Source organism: Bombina bombina, chromosome 6, assembly GCF_027579735.1.
Source record: "Bombina bombina isolate aBomBom1 chromosome 6, aBomBom1.pri, whole genome shotgun sequence".
Taxonomy (NCBI): domain Eukaryota; kingdom Metazoa; phylum Chordata; class Amphibia; order Anura; family Bombinatoridae; genus Bombina; species Bombina bombina.
Genome location: NC_069504.1, coordinates 470,549,032 through 470,570,993, shown reverse-complemented (window position 1 = coordinate 470,570,993; position 21,962 = coordinate 470,549,032). Strand labels below are relative to the sequence as shown.

Sequence of the window (21,962 nt, the reverse complement as noted above, 5' to 3'; positions counted from 1 at the left end):
AGGGAGGTGCATGAACTGTATTTCATATTTAATGCCCCTTTAAAACTAATAAGAAACATATGTTTAACCTTTTACATCCCAAAACATTGATCTGCTATAAGCAATGATAGAGTTTCACTCATTTTCAATGTTCCTGATTTGCCACACTTGTGGGTGTCTTTGTCTTTTCTCTCTAACAGTCGATGGCAGAGGTTCTTGCCAAAAAGGAAGAGCTGGCTGACAGACTGGAGAAGGCCAACGAGGAGGCTATAGCAAGTGCTATTGCAGAGGAGGAACAGTTAACGAGAGAGATTGAAGCAGAAAACAATGATATTGAAATTGACAACGAGAGCGACTTCTCCGTAAGACACCTGTAGTTTCTTCATATTTCTCCTTAGTGTGTTAGATGTGAAGACTCAGATTTTATGTCTAAACAAGAACCTGGCTAAATTGATTATCGTTCAATATAAAGACATTCCTTAATAACTGTGTTGTATAATCTTTTCAGGCGAGCATCGGCAGTGGATGCATGTCGTTCAGTGGCATGTCGATGGATTGGAATGAGGTTCTAGCAGATTATGAAGGTTAGATACTTGCATTCATATGAAAATTAGAAGCAATATAAAGCTCTGTAGCACATCCTTTTTTATTATTTTATGTCAATGATGGCGTGATTATTGTTTAGAACAGTATAACATTTGTTCATTTTGTTTTGTAAGAATCTAAAAAAAGAGAAATTTTAGGCATCCGCGTAGTTAAATTCATGTGATGTGTCAAGTATATTATGAAGCATTCTGCAGGGATCTTCTGGTTTTTAAATGAAAAACATAATGACAGTGCCTCTTGAAAGTTCAGTGAAAATAGAAGTTTCCCATCAAATAAAATACAATTAAACTGTAAGATCCTGTAAATTCCAGAATCAACCAAACTTTTACATTTTTCCTCACTTCCCATATGCTGCTATGAGAAATCAAGTACATGTAAACCTAAATGACCAAAATATTGAGATTCACTCACCTGTACACTTATTCCTATAGCTCGCGAGTCATGGAGGCAGACTACGTCTTGGGGAGATATAGTGGAGGAGGAGCCATCGAGACCCCCGGGCCATGGAATTCACATGCATGAAAAACTTTCTTCACCATCAAGAAAAAGGTCTACTTCATGTTAGACCTGCTCTAGAGTACTGTAATGGATCTGTGTATGGTAGAGGCAGTATGATACATTTTTATTAGACCTGCTGTAGGGTACTGTAGTGGATCTGTGTAGAATAGAGGCAGTGATATACATTTTTATTAGACCTGCTCTAGGGTACTGTAATGGATCTGTGTAGGGTATAGGCAGTATAATATATGTTTATTAGACCTGCTCTATGGTAATGTAATGGCTCTGTGTAGGGTATAGGCAGCATGATACATTTTTATTAGACCTGCTCTAAGGTACTGTAATGGATCTGTGTAGGGTATAGGCAATATGATACATTTTTATTAGACCTGCTCTAAGGTACTGTAATGGATCTGTGTATGGTAGAGGCAGTATGATACATTTTTATTAGACCTGCTCTAAGGTACTGTAATGGATCTGTGTATGGTAGAGGCAGTATGATACATTTTTATTAGACCTGCTCTAGGGTACTGTAATGGATCTGTGTAGGGTAGAGGCAGTATGATAAATTTTTATTACACCTGCTCTAGGGTACTGTAATGGATCTGTATAGGGTAGAGGCAGTATGATACATTTTTATTACACCTGCTCTAGGGTACTGTAATGGATCTGTGTAGAGTATAGGCAATATTATACATTTTTATTACACCTGCTCTAGGGTGCTGTAATGAATCTGTGTAGGGTAGATGCAGTGATATACATTTCTTTCATGTAATTGGCAAGAGTCCATGAGCTAGTGACGTATGGGATATACAATCCTACCAGGAGGGGCAAAGTTTCCCAAACCTCAAAATGCCTATAAATACACCCCTCACCACACCCACAATTTAGTTTTTACAAACTTTGCCTACTATGGAGGTGGTGAAGTAAGTTTGTGCTAAGATTTCCACGTTGATATGCGCTTCTCAGCATTTTTGAAGCCCGATTCCTCTCAGAGTACAGTGAATGTCAGAGGGATGTGAAGGGAGTATCACCTATTGAATGCAATGGTTTTACTCATGGGGATCTATTTCATAGGTTCTCTTTTATCGGTTATAGAGATTCATCTCCTACCTCCCTTTTCAGATCAACAATATACTCTCATATTTCTATTACCTCTACTGATAATTGTTTCAGTACTGGTTTGGCTATCTGCTATATGTGGATGGGTGTCTTTTGGTAAGTATATTTTTATTATGTAAGACACTCTCAGCTATGGTTTGGAACTTTATGTATTTATATTAAGTTCTAAATAAATGTATTGTACTTATATTTGCCATGATTAAGGTTTCTCTTGTTAAGTGTATCCAGTCCATGGATCATCCATTACTTGTGGGATATTCTCCTTCCCAACAGGACGTTGCAAGAGGATCACCCACAGCAGAGCTGCTATATAGCTCCTCCCCTAACTGTCATATCCAGTCATTCTCTTGCAAGCCTCAACCAAGATGGAGGTCGTAAGAGGAGTGTGGTGTTTTATACTTAGTTTATTCTTCAATCAAAAGTTTGTTATTTTTAAATGGTGCCGGAGTGTACTGTTTATCTCAGGCAGTATTTAGAAGAAGAATCTGCCTGCGTTTTCTATGATCTTAGCAGAAGTAACTAAGATCCATGGCTGTTCTCACATATTCTGAGGAGTGAGGTAACTTCAGAGAGGGAATGGCGTGCAGGTTTTCCTGCAATAAGGTATGTGCAGTTAATATTTTTCTAGGGATGGAATTTGCTAGAAAATGCTGCTGATACCGAAGTAATGTAAGTAAAGCCTTAAATGCAGTGATAGCGACTGGTATCAGGCTTATTAATAGAGATACATACTCTTATAAAAATGTAATATAAAACGTTTGCTGGCATGTTTAATCGTTTTTATATGTATATGGTGATAAAACGTATTGGGGCCTAGTTTTTTTCCACATGGCTGGCTTGAATTCTGCCTAGAAACAGTTTCCTTAGGCTTTCCACTGTTGCAATATGAGTGGGAAGGGCCTATTTTAGTGCTTTTCTGTGCAGCTAAAAATACTGACAGACATCCAGCTTCTTCCTGCATGTTCCAGGACTTCTCTGGAGGGCTCAAAAGGCTTCAAAGTCGTTTTTGAGGGAGGTAAAAAGCCACAGTAGAGCTGTGGCAGTTGTTGTGACTGTTTGAAAAAAACAAACAAAAAAAAAACGGTTTTGTCTTTTATTATTCAGTTTTGGGTATTAAGGGGTTAATCATCCATTTGCAAGTGGGTGCAATGCTCTGCTAACTTGTTACATACACTGTAAAAATTTCGTTAGTGTAACTGCCTTTTTTCACTGTTATTTCAAATTTTGACAAAATTTGTGTTTCTTAAAGGTGCAGTAACGTTTTTTATATTGCTTGTAAACTTGTTTAAAGTGTTTTCAAAGCTTGCTAGTCTCATTGCTAGTCTGTTTAAACATGTCTGACATAGAGGAAACTACTTGTTCATTATGTTTGAAAGCCATGGTGGAGCCCCATAGGAGAATGTGTACTAAATGTATTGATTTCACCTTAAACAGTAAAGATCAGTCTTTAACTATAAAAGAAATATCACCAGAAGATTCTGACGAGGGGGAAGTTATGCCGACTAACTCTCCCCACGTTTCAGACCCTTCGCCTCCCGCTCAGGGGATGCACGCTAATATGGCGCCAATTACATCAGGGATGCCCATAGCGATTACCTTGCAGGACATGGCTGCAATCATGAATAATACCCTGTCAGAGGTATTATCCAGGTTGCCTGAATTAAGAGGCAAGCGCGATTGCTCTGGGGTTAGGAGAAATACAGAGTGCGCAGATGCTGTAAGGGCCATGTCTGATACTGCGTCACAATATGCAGATCATGAGGACGGAGAGCTTCAGCCTGTGGGTGACATCTCTGATTCGGGGAAACCTGATTCAGAGATTTCTCATTTTAAATTTAAGCTTGAGAACCTCCGTGTGTTGCTTGGGGAGGTATAAGCTGCTCTGAATGACTGTAACACAGTTGCAGTACCAGAGAAATTGTGTAGGCTGGATAAATACTATGCGGTACCGGTGTGTACTGATGTTTTTCCTATACCTAAAAGGCTTACAGAAATTATTAGCAAGGAGTGGGATAGACCGGGTGTGCCTTTTTCCCCACCTCCTATATTTAGAAAAATGTTTCCAATAGACGCCACTACACGGGACTTATGGCAGACGGTCCCTAAGGTGGAGGGAGCAGTTTCTACTTTAGCAAAGCGTACCACTATCCCGGTTGAGGACAGTTGTGCTTTTTCAGATCCAATGGATAAAAAATTGGAGGGTTACCTTAAGAAAATGTTTATTCAACAAGGTTTTATTTTACAGCCCCTTGCATGCATTGTCACGGCCGCGGCGGCATTCTGGTTTGAGGCCCTGGAAAAGGCCATCCATACAGCTCCATTGACTGAAATTATTGACAAGCTTAGAACACTTAAGCTAGCTAACTCATTTGTTTCTGATGCCATTGTTCATTTGACTAAACTAACGGCTAAGAATTCCGGATTCGCCATCCAGGCGCATAGGGCGCTATGGCTTAAATCCTGGTCAGCTGACGTGACTTTGAAGTCTAAATTACTCAACATTCCTTTCAAGGGGCAGACCTTATTCGGGCCTGGTTTGAAGGAAATTATTGCTGACATTACTGGAGGTAAGGGTCACACCCTTCCTCAGGACAGGGCCAAAGCAAAGGCCAAACAGTCTAATTTTCGTGCCTTTCGAAATTTCAAGGCAGGTGCAGCATCAACTTCCTCCGCTTCAAAACAAGAGGGAACTTTTGCTCAATCTAAGCAGGCCTGGAAACCTAACCAGTCCTGGAACAAAGGCAAGCAGGCCAGAAAGCCTGCTGCTGCCTCTAAGACAGCATGAAGGAACGGCCCCCTATCCGGTGACGGATCTAGTAGGGGGCAGACTTTCTCTCTTCGCCCAGGCGTGGGCAAGAGATGTTCAGGATCCCTGGGCGTTGGAGATCATATCTCAGGGATATCTTCTGGACTTCAAAGCTTCCCCTCCACAAGGGAGATTTCATCTTTCAAGGCTATCTGCAAATCAGATAAAGAAAGAGGCATTCCTATTCTGTGTGCAAGACCTCCTAGTTATGGGAGTGATCCATCCAGTTCCGCGGACGGAACAAGGACAGGGTTTTTAGTCAAATCTGTTTGTGGTTCCCAAAAAAGAGGGAACCTTCAGGCCAATTTTGGATCTAAAGATCTTAAACAAATTCCTCAGAGTTCCATCTTTCAAAATGGAAACTATTCGGACCATCCTACCCATGATCCAAGAAGGTCAGTACATGACCACAGTGGACTTAAAGGATGCCTACCTTCACATACCGATTCACAAGGATCATCATCGGTTTCTAAGGTTTGCCTTTCTAGACAGGCATTACCAATTTGTAGCTCTTCCCTTCGGGTTGGCTACAGCCCCGAGAATCTTTACAAAGGTTCTGGGCTCACTTCTGGCGGTTCTAAGACCGCGAGGCATAGCGGTGGCTCCGTATCTAGACGACATCCTGATACAGGCATCAAGCTTTCAAGTTGCCAAGTCTCATACAGAGATAGTTCTGGCATTTCTAAGGTCGCACGGGTGGAAAGTGAACGAGAAAACGAGTTCTCTATCCCCACTCACAAGAGTCTCCTTCTTAGGGACTCTTATAGATTCTGTAGAAATGAAAATTTACCTGACGGAGTCCAGGTTATCAAAACTTCTAAATGCTTGCCGTGTTCTTCACTCCATTCCACGCCCTTCGGTAGCTCAGTGTATGGAGGTAATTGGCATAATGGTAGCGGCAATGGACATAGTGCCATTTGCGCGCCTTCATCTCAGACCGCTGCAATTATGCATGCTGAGTCAGTGGAATGGGGATTACACAGATTTGTCCCCTCTGCTAAATCTGGATCAAGAGACCAGAGATTCTGTTCTCTGGTGGTTGTCTCGGGTACACCTGTCTAAGGGTATGACCTTTCGCAGGCCAGATTGGACAATTGTAACAACAGATGCCAGCCTTCTAGGTTGGGGTGCAGTCTGGAATTCCCTGAAGGCACAGGGATCGTGGACTCAGGAGGAGAAACTCCTTCCAATAAATATTCTGGAGTTAAGAGCGATATTCAATGCTCTTCTGGCTTGGCCTCAGTTAGCAACACTGAGGTTCATCAGATTTCAGTAGGACAATATCACGACTGTGGCTTACATCAACCATCAAGGGGGAACCAGGAGTTCCCTAGCGATGTTAGAAGTCTCAAAAATAATTCACTGGGCAGAGTACCACTCTTGCCACCTGTCAGCAATCCATATCCCAGGCGTGGAGAACTGGGAGGCGGATTTTCTAAGTCGTCAGACTTTCCATCCGGGGGAGTGGGAACTCCATTCGGAGGTGTTTGCTCAGTTGATTCATCGTTGGGGCAAACCAGAGTTGGATCTCATGGCGTCTCGCCAGAACGCCAAGCTTCCTTGTTACGGATCCAGGTCCAGGGACCCAGAAGCGACGCTGATAGATGCTCTAGCAGCGCCTTGGTTCTTCAACCTGGCTTATGTGTTTCCACCGTTTCCTCTGCTCCCTCGACTGATTGCCAAAATCAAACAGGAGAGAGCATCGGTGATTCTGATAGCACCTGAGTGGCCACGCAGGACTTGGTATGCAGACCTAGTGGACATGTCATCCTTTCCACCATGGACTCTGCCTCTAAGACAGGACCTTCTGATACAAGGTCCTTTCAATCATCCAAATCTAATTTCTCTGAGACTGACTGCATGGAGATTGAACGCTTGATTCTATCAAAGCGTGGCTTCTCCGAGTCAGTCATTGATACTTTAATACAGGCACGAAAGCCTGTTACCAGGAAAATCTACCACAAGATATGGAGTAAATATCTTTATTGGTGTGAATCCAATAATTACTCATGGAGTAAGGTTAGGATTCCTAGAATATTGTCTTTTCTCCAAGAGGGCTTGGACAAAGGATTATCAGCTAGTTCCTTAAAGGGACAGATTTCTGCTCTGTCTATTCTTTTGCACAAGCGTCTGGCAGAGGTTCCAGACGTCCAGGCATTTTGCCAGGCTTTGGTTAGAATTAAGCCTGTGTTTAAACCTGTTGCTCCCCCGTGGAGCTTAAACTTGGTTCTTAAGGTTCTTCAAGGAGTTCCGTTTGAACCCCTTCATTCCATTGATATTAAACTAGTTCTGTTTTTGATGGCTATTTCCTCGGCTCGGAGAGTCTCTGAGCTATCTGCCTTACAATGTGATTCTCCTTATCTGATTTTTCATGCAGATAACGTAGTTCTGCGTACCAAACCTGGGTTTTTACCTAAGGTGGTTTCTAACAAGAATATCAATCAAGAGATTGTTGTTCCATCGTTGTGCCCTAATCCTTCTTCAAAGAAGGAACGTCTTTTACATAATCTGGATGTAGTCCGTGCCTTGAAGTTTTACTTACAAGCTACTAAAGATTTTCGTCAAACATCTTCCCTGTTTGTCGTTTACTCTGGACAGAGGAGAGGTCAAAAAGCTTCGGCAACCTCTCTTTCCTTTTGGCTTCGGAGCGTAATACGCCTAGCCTATGAGACTGCTGGACAGCAGCCCCCTGAAAGGATTACAGCTCATTCTACTAGAGCTGTGGCTTCCACCTGGGCCTTCAAAAATGAGGCCTCTGTTGAACAGATTTGCAAGGCTGCGACTTGGTCTTCGCTTCACACTTTTTCAAAATTTTACAAATTTTATACTTTTGCTTCTTCTGAGGCTGTGTTTGGGAGAAAGGTTCTTCAGGCAGTGGTTCCTTCCACTTAATCCTGCCTTGTCCCTCCCATCATCCGTGTACTTTAGCTTTGGTATTGGTATCCCACAAGTAATGGATGATCCGTGGACTGGATACACTTAACAAGAGAAAACATAATTTATGCTTACCTGATAAATTTATTTCTCTTGTAGTGTATCCAGTCCACGGCCCGCCCTGTCCTTTTAAGGCAGGTCTAAATTTTAATTAAACTACAGTCACCACTGCACCCTATGGTTTCTCCTTTCTTTGTTTGTTTTTGGTCGAATGACTGGATATGACAGTTAGGGGAGGAGCTTTATAGCAGCTCTGCTGTGGGTGATCCTCTTGCAACTTCCTGTTGGGAAGGAGAATATCCCACAAGTAATGGATGATCCGTGGACTGGATACACTACAAGAGAAATAAATTTATCAGGTAAGCATAAATTATGTTTTTCAGTATATTTCCTTTTGCAGACTGTCAGTTTCATATCTGGGAAATGTTTTTTTATGAAAATGTATTTCTTACCTGGGGTATAGTCTCTTTTTAAAATTGACTGTCTTTTAAATTCGCGGGCAGAATTAGGCTCGCGAGGGCACAAAATGCCAAAGTTTATTGCGTCATTCTTAGTGCGAGATATTTTGGCGCAAAGTTACGTTCGTTGGCGCAAATTCGTAATTTCTGGCGTCTTAGTTGACGCAGAGTCCTTCACGAGGCTGCGTCATCTATGACGCGAGTGTGTTGTTTTCGGAAGTTTTTGGCGCCAAAAAATATTTTTCTGTTTGTTGTGCGTCATACTTGGCGCCAAATATTTTCATTATTTAAGACCCCATTCCTATTTGCCTCTTGCCTTTTTCTATGTTAGAGGGCTATGCTGTTTGCATTTTTCCCATTCCTGAAACTGCCATATAAGGAAATTGATCATTTTGCTTTATATGTTGTTTTTTTCTCTTACATTTGCAAGATGTCTCAATCTGATCCTGTCTCAGAATTCACTGTTGGATCCCTGCTGCCTGATAACAGTTGTACCAAAGCTAAGTGCATTTGTTGTAAACTTGTGGAGATTATTCCTCCAGCTGTGGTTTGTAATAGTTGTCATGATAAACTTTTACATGCAGAAAATGTATCCATCAGTAGTAGTTCATTACCTGTTGCTGTTCCCTCAACATCTAATGCACAAGATATACCTGTAAATTTTAAAGAATTTATTTCTGATTCTATTCAGAAGGTTTTGTCTGCCATTCCGCCTTCTAATAAACGTAAAAGGTCTTTTAAAACTTCTCATAGAGTTGATGAAATTTTAAATGACCGGCAACATACTGATTTATCCTTCTCTGATGAGGATCTTTCTGATTCAGAAGATCCTGCCTAAGATATTGACACTGACAAATCCTCTTATTTATTTAAAATGGAGTATATTCGTTCGTCCTTTGTTAAAAGAAGTGTTGTTTACATTAGATATGGAGGAAACTAGTCTTCTTAATATTAAAACTAGTAAACTTTTAAATTCTGTTTATAAACCTCCTGTGGTTATTCCAGAGGTTTTTCCAGTTCCTAATGCTATTTCTGATATGATTTCTAAAGAATGGAATAGGCCTGGTACTTCTTTTATTCCTTCTTCAAGGATTAAAAAATTGTATCCTTTGCCAGCAGTTAGATTGAAGTTTTGGGAAAAGATCCCCAAAGTTGATGGGGCTATCTCTACTCTTGCTAAACGTACTATTATTCCTACTGAAGATAGTACTTATTTTAAAGATCCTTTAGATAGGAAACTTGAATCTTATCTAAGGAAGGCTTATTTATATTCAGGTCATCTTCTTAGGCCTGCAATTTCTTTGGCTGATGTTGCAGCTGCTTCAACTTTTTGGTTGGAAATTTTAGCGCAACAAAGTATTGGATCATGATTTCTCTAGCATTAAGTTGATTCAACATGCTAATAATTTCATTTGTGATGCCATTTTTTATATCATCAATATTGATGTTAGATATATGTATTTAGCTATTTTAGCTAGAAGAGCTTTGTGGCTCAAATCTTGGAATGCTTATATGAATGCTAAGTCCAGATTGCTATCTCTTTCTTTCCAAGGTAATAAATTATTTGGTTCTCAGTTGGATTCAATAATTTCAACTGTCACTGGGGGGAAGGGAGTTTTTTTGCCTCAGGATAAAAATACCTAAGGGAAAATCTAAAGCTTCTAACCGTTTTCGTTCCTTTCGACATAATAAGGAACAGAAATCTAATCCTTCCCCAAAGGTTTCCAATTGGAAGCCTTCCTCAAATTGGAATAAATCCAATCTATTTAAGAGATCAAAGCCAGCTCCCAAGTCCATATGAAGATGCGGCCCTCATTCCAGCTCAGCTGGTAGGGGGCAGATTAAAGTTTTTCAAAGATGTTTGGATCAATTTGGTCCAAAATCATTGGATTCAGAGTATTGTGTCTCAGGGGTACAGAATAGGATTCAGAGTAAGACCGCCTGTGAGAAGATTTTTTCTCCCACGCATTCCAGCGCACCCAGTAAAGGCTCAGGCTTTTCTGAAGTGTGTTTCAGACCTGAAGTTATCATGGGTAATCATGCCAGTTCCGTTTCAGGAACAGGGTCTGGGGTTTCTCTTGTTAAGTGTAGTCAGTCCACGGGTCATCCATTACTTATGGGATTATATCTCTTCCCCAACAGGAAGTTGCAAGAGGATCACCCAAGCAGATCTGCTATATAGCTCCTCCCCTCACATGTCATATCCAGTCATTCTCTTGCAAGCTAACTAAAGATAGGTTGTTGTGAGAGAGCTGTGGTGTTTTTAAACTTAGTTTATTTCTTCAATCAAAAGTTTGTTATTTTAAATGGCACCGGAGTGTGCTGTTTGTTTTCAGGCAGCATTAGAAGAAGAATCTGCCTGCGTTTTCTATGATCTTAGCAGACATAACTAAGATCCACTGGCTGTTCTCGCACATTCTGAGGAGTGAGGTAACTTCAGAAGAGGGGAATAGCATGCAGGGCCCCCCTGCAAACGAGGTATGTGCAGTAAATTATTTTTCTAAGCAATGGAATTGACTGAGAAATTACTGCTGATACCAATGTTATGTAAGTACAGCCTTAAATGCAGTGGTAGCGACTGGTATTAGGCTGAGGAGTGTGTGTACACTGAAGTATTTTTCTAGGGAATGGAATTTGACTCAGAAAATACTGTTAATACTGAAGTAATGTGTGAGCCTTAACTGCAGTAAAAGCGACTGGTAGCAGGCTTATTAATAACACTTCATAACTTTTAAAATGTATGTTCAAAACGTTTACTGGCATGTTAATCGTTTTTTGTGAGGTACTTGGTGATAAAACTTATTGGGGCATGATTTTTACCACATGGCTAACTTTTGTTTCTGCATAGAAACAGTTAACTGAGCTTCCCCACTGTGTAATATGAGTGGGAGGGGCCTATTTTAGCGCTTTTTTGAGCAGTAAAAATTCAGTCACAATCTTCCTACTTCATCCTCCATGATCCAGGACGTCTCTAGAGAGCTCAGGGGTCTTCAAAATTCATTTTGAGGGAGGTAATCAGTCACAGCAGACCTGTGACAGTGTGTTTGACTGTGATAAAAACGTTAATTATTAAATTGTTATCCGTTTTTGGGTATTAAGGGGTTAATCATCCATTTGCTGGTGGGTGCAATCCTTTGCTAACTTAATACATTTACTGTGAAAATTTGGTTGCTATAACTAATTTGGTTCATTGTTATTTCAACTGTGACAGCTTTTTGTGCTTCTTAAAGGCACAGTAGCGTTTTTTATATTGCTTGTAAATTTATTTGAAAAGTATTTTCCAAGCTTGCTAGTCTCATTGCTAGTCTGTTTAAACATGTCTGACATAGATGAATCTGTTTGTTCACTATGTATGAAGGACAATGTGGAGCCCCATAGAAAATTGTGTACTAAATGCATTGATGTAACTTTGAATAAAAGTCAGTCTTAACATGCAAAGAAATTATCACCAGACAACAAGGGGGAAGTTATGCCGACTAACTCTCCTCACGTGTCAGTACCTTCGCCTCCCGCTCAGGAGATGCGTGATTTTGAGGCGCCAAGTACATCAGGGAGGCCCTTACAAATCACTTTGCAAGACATGGCTACTGTTATGACAGAAGTATTATCTAAATTGCCAGAATTAAGAGGCAAGCATGATAGCTCTGGGTTAAGGACAGAGCGCGCTGATGATGTGAGAGCCATGTCCGATACTGCGTCACAATTTGCAGAACATGAAGACGGAGAGCTTCATTCTGTGGGTGACGGATCTGATCCAGGGAGACTGGATTCAGAGATTTCTAATTTTAAATTTAAGCTTGAGAACCTCCGCATATTGCTAGGGGAGGTATTAGCGGCTCTGAATGATTGTAAAACGGTTGCAATTCCAGAAAAATTATGTAGGTTGGATAGATACTACGCGGTACCGGTGTGTACTGACGTGTTTCCTATACCTAAAAGGCTTACAGAGATTATTAGCAAGGAGTGGGATAGACCCGGTGTGCCTTTTTCCCCTCCTCCCATATTTTGGAAAATGTTTCCTATAGACCCCACCACACGAGACTTATGGCAGACGGTCCCTAAGGTGGAGGGAGCGGTTTCTACTTTAGCTAAGCGTACCACTATCCCGGTGGAGGATAGTTGTGCTTTTTCAGATCCAATGGATAAAAAATTAGAAGGTTACCTTAAGAAAATGTTTGTTCAACAAGGTTTTATCTTACAGCCCCTTGCATGCATTGCGCCTGTCACTGCTGCAGCGGCATTCTGGTTTGAGTCTCTGGAAGAGGCCATTTGCACAGCTCCATTGGATGAAATTATGAACAAGCTTAAAGCACTTAAGCTAGTTAACGCATTTGTTTCTGATGCCGTCGTACATTTAACCAAACTTACGGCTAAGAACTCCGGATTTGCCAACCTAAGCGCGCAGAGCGCTATGGCTTAAATCCTGGTCAGCTGACGTGACTTCTAAATCTAAATTGCTTAATATTCCTTTCAAAGGGCAGACCTTATTCGGGCCCGGCTTGAAAGAAATTATCGCTGACATTACGGGAGGTAAGGGCCATGCTCTACCTCAGGACAGGGCCAAATCAAAGGCCAAACAGTCTAATTTTCGTGCCTTTCGTAACCTCAAGGCAGGAGCAGCATCAACTTCCTCCGCTCCAAAACAGGAAGGAGCTGTTGCTCATTACAGACAGGGCTGGAAAACTAACCAGTCCTGGAACAAGGGCAAGCAGGCCAGAAAACCTGTTGCTGCCCCTAAGACAGCATGAAGCGAGGGCCCCCTCTCCGGAAACGGATCTAGTGGGGGGCAGACTATCTCTCTTCGCCCAGGCTTGGGCAAGAGATGTCCAGGATCCCTGGGCGTTGGAGATCATATCTCAGGGATATCTTCTGGACTTCAAAGCTTCTCCTCCACAAGGGAGATTTCATCTTTCAAGGTTCCTCTTACTAATGGGGGTAATCCACCCGGTTCCGTGAACGGAACACGGGCAGGGATTCTATTCAAATCTGTTTGTGGTTCCCAAGAAAGAGGGAACCTTCAGACCAATTTTGGACTTAAAGATCCTAAACAAATTCCTAAGAGTTCCATCATTCAAAATGGAAACTATTCGAACCATCCTACCCATGATCCAAGAGGGTCAGTACATGACCACTGTGGACTTAAAGGATGCCTACCTTCACATACCGATTCACAAGGATCATTATCGGTACCTAAGATTTGTCTTCCTAGACAGGCATTACCAGTTTGTAGCTCTTCCCTTCGGGTTAGCTACGGCTCCAAGAATCTTTACAAAGGTTCTGGGCTCACTTCTGGCGGTACTAAGACCGCAAGGCATAGCGGTGGCTCCGTACCTAGACGACATCCTGATACAAGCGTCAAGTTTTCAAACTGCCAAGTCTCATACAGAGATAGTTCTGGCATTTCTGAGATCGCATGGGTGGAAGGTGAACGTGGAAAAGAGTTCTCTATTACCACTCACAAGGGTTCCCTTCCTAGGGACTCTTATAGATTCTGTAGAGATGAAAATTTACCTGACGGAGGCCAGGTTATCAAAACTTCTAAATGCTTGCCGTGCCCTTCATTCCATTCCACACCCGTCAGTAGCTCAGTGCATGGAAGTAATCGGCTTAATGGTAGCGGCAATGGACATAGTACCATTTGCGCTACTGCATCTCAGACCGCTGCAATTGTGCATGCTAAGTCAGTGGAATGGGGATTATTCAGATTTTTCCCCTCTACTAAATCTGGATCAAGAGACCAGAGATTCTCTTCTCTGGTGGCTTTCTCGACCCCACCTGTCCAAGGGGATGACCTTTCGCAGGCTAGATTGGACGATTGTAACAACAGACGCCAGCCTTCTAGGTTGGGGCGCAGTCTGGAATTCCCTGAAGGCTCAGGGATCATGGACTCAGGAGGAGAAACTCCTCCCAATAAATATTCTGGAGTTAAGAGCGATATTCAATGCTCTTCTAGCTTGGCCTCAGTTAGCAACTCTGAGGTTCATCAGATTTCAGTCGGACAACATCACGACTGTGGCTTACATCAATCATCAAGGGGGAACCAGGAGTTCCCTAGCGATGTTGGAAGTCTCAAAGATAATTCGCTGGGCAGAGTCTCACTCTTGCCACCTGTCAGCAATCTACATCCCAGGCGTGGAGAACTGGGAGGCGGATTTTCTAAGTCGCCAGACTTTTCAACCGGGGGAGTGGGAACTTCATCCAGAGGTCTTCGCTCAACTGATTCATCGTTGGGGCGAACCAGATCTGGATCTCATGGCGTCTCGCCAGAACGCCAAGCTTCCTCATTTCGGATCCAGGTCCAGGGACCCCGGGAGCGGCGCTGATAGATGCTCTAGCAGCCCCTTGGGTTTTCCAGATGGCTTATGTATTTCCACCGTTTCCGCTGCTGCCTCGACTGATTGCCAAGATCAAACAGGAGAGAGCATCAGTGATTCTGATAGCGCCTGTGTGGCCACGCAGGACCTGGTATGCAGACCTAGTGGACATGTCGTCCTGTCCACCATGGTCTCTGCCTCTGAGGCAGGACCTTCTAATTCAGGGTCCTTTCAACCATCCAAATCTAATTTCTCTGAGGCTGACTGCATGGAGATTGAACGCTTGATTCTATCAAAGCGTGGCTTCTCGGAGTCGGTTATTGATACCCTAATACAGGCTAGGAAACCTGTTACCAGAAGAATTTACCATAAGATATGGCGTAAATATTTGTATTGGTGCGAATTCAAGAGTTACTCATGGAGTAAGGTTAGGATTCCTAGGATATTGTCTTTTCTACAAGAGGGTTTAGAAAAGGGCTTATCCGCTAGTTCGTTAAAAGGACAGATTTCTGCTCTGTCTATTCTTCTACACAAGCGTCTGGCAGAAATTCCAGACGTTCAGGCTTTTTGTCAGGCTTTGGCTAGGATTAAGCCTGTGTTTAAGACTGTTGCTCCGCCGTGGAGCTTAAACTTAGTTCTTAATGTCCTGCAAGGCGTTCCATTTGAACCCCTTCATTCCATTGATATTAAGCTGTTATCTTGGAAAGTTCTGTTTTTGATGGCTATTTCCTCGGCTCGAAGAGTCTCTGAGTTATCTGCCTTACATTGTGATTCTCCTTATCTGATTTTTCATTCAGACAAGGTAGTTCTGCGTACTAAACCTGGGTTCTTACCTAAGGTAGTTTCTAACAGGAATATCAATCAAGAGATTGTTGTTCCATCATTGTGTCCTAACCCTTCTTCAAAGAAGGAACGACTTTTGCATAATCTGGACGTAGTCCGTGCCCTGAAGTTCTATTTGCAGGCAACTAAAGATTTTCGTCAAACTTCTTCCCTGTTTGTCGTTTACTCTGGACAGAGGAGAGGTCAAAAGGCTTCGGCCACCTCTCTCTCTTTTTGGCTTCGTAGCATAATACGTTTAGCCTATGAGACTGCTGGACAGCAGCCTCCTGAAAGAATTACAGCTCATTCTACTAGAGCTGTGGCTTCCACCTGGGCCTTTAAAAATGAGGCTTCTGTTGAACAGATTTGCAAGGCTGCGACTTGGTCTTCACTTCACACTTTTTCAAAGTTTTACAAATTTGACACTTTTGCTTCTTTGGAGGCTATTTTTGGGAGAAAGGTACTTCAGGCAGTGGTTCCCTCCGTTTAAAGTTCCTGCCTTGTCCCTCCCTTCATCCGTGTACTTTGGCTTTGGTATTAGTATCCCATAAGTAATGGATGACCCGTGGACTGACTACACTTAACAAGAGAAAACATAATTTATGCTTACCTGATAAATTTATTTCTCTTGTAGTGTAGTCAGTCCACGGCCCGCTCTGTCTTTAAGGCAGTTCAAAATTTTTTAATTTAACTCCAGTCACCACTGCACCCTATGGTTTCTCCTTTCTCGTCTTGTTTCGGTCGAATGACTGGATATGACATGTGAGGGGAGGAGCTATATAGCAGATCTGCTTGGGTGATCCTCTTGCAACTTCCTGTTGGGGAAGAGATATAATCCCATAAGTAATGGATGACCCGTGGACTGACTACTCTACAAGAGAAATAAATTTATCAGGTAAACATAAATTATGTTTTTATTCAAATCTATTCATTGTCCCAAAGAAAGAAAATTAATTCAGACCAGTTTTGGATCTAAAGATTTTGAATCGATATGTAAGAGTACCAAACTTTCAAGATGGTGACTATAAGGAATATTCTGCCTTTTGTTCCGCAAGAGCATTATATGTCCACAATAGACTTTTACAGGATGCATATCTTCATATTCCGATTCATCCGGATCACTATCAGTGTATAGTCTATTTCAACTATGTAAGTGGAACGCAACTCCAGATCAATTATTGTTTTGTATCACCAGGGTTTTTGGGCTATTTAGGTGAGCATAGACCAGTAAACCTGTGGTGAATTAATATTAAGTTAGAGGTTCAATGCTGTTAGTACTATCACAACATGAATCCTTCTAAGCACAATATTTCCAATACTGTTAGACTGGCACAGTATGGAAAAAATAATGAAAAAATAATGAAAAAATGATAGAAGAAAAATATGCTTCTAATTTAAAGAACTTGAGAGAGAAAAAATTCTTTTTAAAGTTTACATTAAATAAACATGTAATGCAGGAGAGAGTTGGTTAATCCTTGTAAGAAGTAAGCTTGGTTTGCAAGAGATATACTTTTAACAAGTCACAGAGAATGCTTCAGTTGTCTTGTAGCTGCAACTTTGTAACTGTGTTTATTGAGAGCAACTGCTGCAGAGTAAGAGAGGAATTTGGCAAGATGCCCAGACTTGCAGTTGCAAAACCAAGTAACAGTTTTTATTTTGAAATAGTTAAATCCTCTTCAGTTCAAGCTTGAAACTTAAAGCTCAAAGTCTTGTTCTTAAAGCAGCATATATATTATCAAGTGAGAAAGGAGACATTGATTCCCCAGTATGAAATAGTGTGCAGAGTTATTTAGAAAACTGCAGTGCCTGTCAGCTCCAGTTAAATTAAGAGTGATGCTGTAAGTGTACAATAGCAATTCAGCAGTTAAGTTCTCAAATAGTATGCAAGGAATAAAATTAAGAGGTAACTTAGCTGTAAGTCCAAGGATGCAAACAGGATATTTCAGGGGATGTAATCCTTGTAGAAAATAGTACAGAGTAATCCAAGCAAACAGTCCTTTGTGAAAGCAGTTGGTTTGAGAAAAACAATGCAGCTCAGAGACTGTGTGTAAGCTGTTACTCCTGCTAATGAAAATAACTAAGCACCTGTTTGATGACAGGTGGAGCCTTAAGTAACATGAAAGTGAGAGAACCATGTGATGAGAAGTGAGAGAAGTAAAACATGAAATGGAATCCTGACATAAGCCCCCCTTCAAGGAAGCCGATCCTCGGCTTGATGCCTGGGTCTATGTGGATAGCGTCTATGGAAGCGGGAGAGCAACCGAGGGGCATTGATGTGGGTGTGCGGTACCCAACTGTCGTCATCTGGCGAGAAACCCTTCCACCTCACAAGGTATTGCAACTGACCATTGTAGTATCTAGAGTCCAATAGGTCTTGGACCTCAAATATGTCAACATCCAAGGTCACCGGATCAGGGGGAAGAATAGTTTTAGTCGTTGAGGTAGAAGAAGCCGGTTTCAGGAGCGAGACATGGAAGGTGGGGTGAATAGGTAATGATGATGGAAGATCAAGAGTAAGGGTCCGATAAATAAGCCAGCTAATTTTTTACTGGGAACAGGTATTTTGATATTTTTGGTTGAAAGCCAGACTTTATCTCCTACTGCATAGACAGGAGAAGGTCTTCTACGGAGATCATAGTATTTCTTTTGTATAGCTTGTGCGTTCTGGATGTTTAGACGCAAGGAATGAAAATTCTCCGCTATCTTTTGTAGAAGGTCATCAACCGGTTGAGAAGTTGGGGCAATTGAGTCATGGATGAAGAAGTTAGGGTGGAAAGCGTAATTCGCAAAGAATGGAGACAAATTGGTTGAACTGTTTTTACTATTATTATATGCAAATTCTGCCATGTATAGGTACCGGGCCCACTCTGTTTGTTGGTATGTGCAGTAACAGCGGATGTACTGTTCAAGCCATTGGTTTAACCTTTCAGTTTGACCATTGGTCTGCGGATGGAAGGCTGTACTAAGTCGATGATCAATCTGTAGATGTTGGGCGAGGGATTTCCAGAATTTTGAAGTAAATTGAGCTCCTCTGTCGGTTGTTATGATGTTCGGGATCCCATGGAAGCGTACAACCGAATTCAGGAAAAGTTGAGCAGTCTCCGTGGATATGGGTCCAAAAGTAAGAGATCTGAGCACTCAGGGCCAAAAGTAAAATCCAGGAATCTTTATTAAACAAAATATAAAAGCTGCATCAATGTGCAGGTAAGCAGGAATAGCAGTCCTGACGCGTTTCGCGCCCCCTAGTGGCGCTTAGTCATAGGAACTATTGCTAAACATATCTGAAGTGTACTTAAAGGGATCACTGTCCAATCAGCAGCCAGTAACTGCAAAAATCGGACATCACCCTGAAGAGAACACTGACAGCATGTTAGGAAATTTTTAAAATCAACAAATGTAATAAAATTGAAGGTACAAAAGAATCTTTGTATGCATACTAACAGGCTGTTATAAATAGAAACATTAAAGACATATAAATGCATGTCTACAAACTTGTATAGCTGATTAAATATTTAAACTTTGTAAGTGAAAAATGCCTCATTAACAGTAAGCTGAACAGATCCTTAGCTAAAAACTAAACCTAGGACGATATATTCAAATATTGTTAGCAAGCATTAGGGCATGATGGCAATGTTAGAGCTATACAAGTATATAATTAATATACAATCAGCAAGATTTAGATCATATTTGGAAAATGATGGGTGTTATGGAAAAATAAGGGATGTTGTTATACTAATCTATAATATATGATAAATTTATATATATAAAAGTATGCTATTGGCTTAATTAGCAATCGTCAATCTGGAAAGGGAGAGCATCAAAAATAGAAAAAGATGCATATATGCAATTATTGATAGTAATTATTATATAAATTAAAGATAGCATATTTTAGCATCAATCTATAAAGTAAGAAATGTCCCATTCCAGATTGATACCCTTAGGGTGTCTAGTTTCTAATTTTAGAATCCAGAATAACTCCCTTTTTGTAAGGAGTTTATGTCTGTCCCCTCCTCTGGTAGGTCTGTGAACTACTTCAATGATTTGCGCTCCAAAATTGGGAACACCAGTTAAATGCAGACCATTAAAGTGTTTGGCAACTGCTGAGTTTTTATTGAAATTTTCAACATCTTTCAAATGTTCCCTAACTCTATCTCGAAACTCACGAGAGGTTTGGCCTACATATTGGTGTTGGCAAATATTGCAGTTAAGTACATAAACTACCCACTTGGTTCTACAGGTGGCATAGAAGTTGATTGCATAAGTTTTTAGCGTGCTTTTTGAATGGAAGTTATTGCCTGTAATGATCGACTTACAGGCTTTACAGTTGAAATTATGGCATCTGTAATTTCCCCTTCTACCACAGTGAAGCCAGGTAGGGGAGGACAAATTACTGGTCTGTATCATACTCGGTGCCAACTTTGAGCCCAAAGTTTCTGGCTTTCTAGAAACAAATTTAAAATTTGACACTGAGTTTGATATTAAGGGATCATTTTTAAGTACTGGAATGTGTTTCTTTAGGATTTTAACTACTTCATTGTACTGATTAGAAAATGGGGTACTGAATACTATTGCGTTTTCTGAAAAAGATCTATATGATTTTATTTGTTTTGAAGTGCAATCCATTTTTGCATCTTCCTGTGCCTTGTCTAATAGACTTGAGTTGTAACCTCTGGCTAACAATCTCTTTTTTAGTTCATTGGATTGATTAGAATAAATTTCATCGTTGTTAGTGTTTCTCTTAAGTCTTAAAAATTGACTTTTTGGAATTGACCTTAGCAGGTGGGGAGGATGTGCTGATTGAGCATGTAAAATGGTATTACCAGCAGTTGGTTTTCTGTAAGTACTTGATATAATGGTTCCATCCTCCTCCACTCCCTCCAAAGTCAAATCCAAGAAGTTATGTGGATATGGGTACCTTGTGATACGGAATGAATAAAGCCATCTTTGTGAGAATATCTGTAACAACAAGAATAGTATTAAATCCAGAACTTAAAGGAAGTTCAACAATAAAGTCCATACCTATATGAGCCCAAGGTCTTTCAGGGATATCCATAGGTATTAGGTGACCATAAGGTTTATTTCTATCCTTTTTAGAAGTGATACAGATATCACAGTGTTGTATATAGTTATGGACGGAATCAGACATGTTTGACCACCAATAAAGTCTTGATAAGAGATCTAATGTCCTTTTGATACCAGGGTGTCCAAGCAAAGGAGGATCATGATGTTGTTTAATCAAGTCATTCCTGAGAGATTCTGGGATATATAGCTTGGAGTCGTGATAATAGAAATCAGCATTTTGAGTCAGATGTAGATGGGATCTCTGATTATCTGACTGTAGAGCAGTAAGGAGTTGAGTTTTAAATGTAGGCATCAGGCCCAAGAATTTGTCTGCAGGTATGATGGAAGTAACTTCTTGAGAATTTGGTGGTCTGGGATCTCTCCTGGAGAGAGAGTCAGCCTTCCCATTTTTAGATCCAGGTCTGTATACTATAAGATAGTTAAACCTGCTAAAGTACAGGCTCCATCTTACTTGTCTACTGGACAGAGTTTTATTTTTCTGCAGGAATTCCAGGTTGCGATGATCTGTATAGATTATGATAGGTTGTACTGTGCCCTCTAGAAGATGTCTCCATGTATCGAAAGCACGTTTAATTGCGAGAAGTTATTTTTCTCCGATGGAGTAGTTAATCTTGGCTGGAGAGAGTAGCTTAGAATAGAAAGCTACTGGATGAAGTGGTTGTGTAAGACTTTTCCTTTGGGAGAGAATAGCGCCAAGAGCAAAATCTGAAGAGTCGACCTCGAGGACGAATTGGAGGGAAGGATCTGGAAATTGTAGTATAGGTGCAGTAGTGAATGAGGTCTTCAGGTTGCGAAAGGCCTCATCGGCATCTTTATCCCAACGGAATGGCACATAGGTGCTGGTGAGTCTAGAAAGAGGTTTTATCTTTTGAGAGAAGTTCCTAATAAATTTGCGGTAATAATTACTGAAACCTAGAAAGCGTTGTAATTCTTTTATGTTAGTGGGTTGTGGCCAGTTTCTCACGGCTTCTACCTTATTTTCTTGCATTTGAATGCCATTGGGTCCTATAATGTAACCCAGGAAATCAATTTCAGTAACGTGGAAAAGACACTTCTCAAGTTTAGCGTAAAGTCTATGCACTTGCAGTCTTGACAAGACCCAGCTAACATGCTTCACGTGATCTTCTAAAGTTTTGGAATAAATAAGGATGTCGTCCAGGTATACCACAACGCAGATGTCAAGAAGATCATGGAAAACATCATTCACGAAAAACTGAAATGTGGCCGGAGCATTAGTAAGCCCGAAGGGCATTACAAGATATTCAAAGAGACCATATCTCGTACGGAATGCGGTCAACCACTCATCACCCTCTCTTATTCGAACAAGATTATAAGCCCCTC

General features: G+C 41.1%; 1 protein-coding gene across 1 annotated transcript in view; it reads left to right on the top strand.

Moving 5' to 3' along the window:
• Positions 1 to 21,962, top strand: part of SCAPER (S-phase cyclin A associated protein in the ER) — a 907,354-nt gene that overhangs the window by 291,780 nt on the left and 593,612 nt on the right. The window contains exons 10-12 of the mRNA XM_053719295.1: positions 180 to 341; positions 488 to 563; positions 1,017 to 1,134. Of these exons, the coding sequence (XP_053575270.1) occupies positions 180 to 341; positions 488 to 563; positions 1,017 to 1,134 (356 nt within the window). The remainder of the gene's footprint in view (positions 1 to 179; positions 342 to 487; positions 564 to 1,016; positions 1,135 to 21,962) is intronic.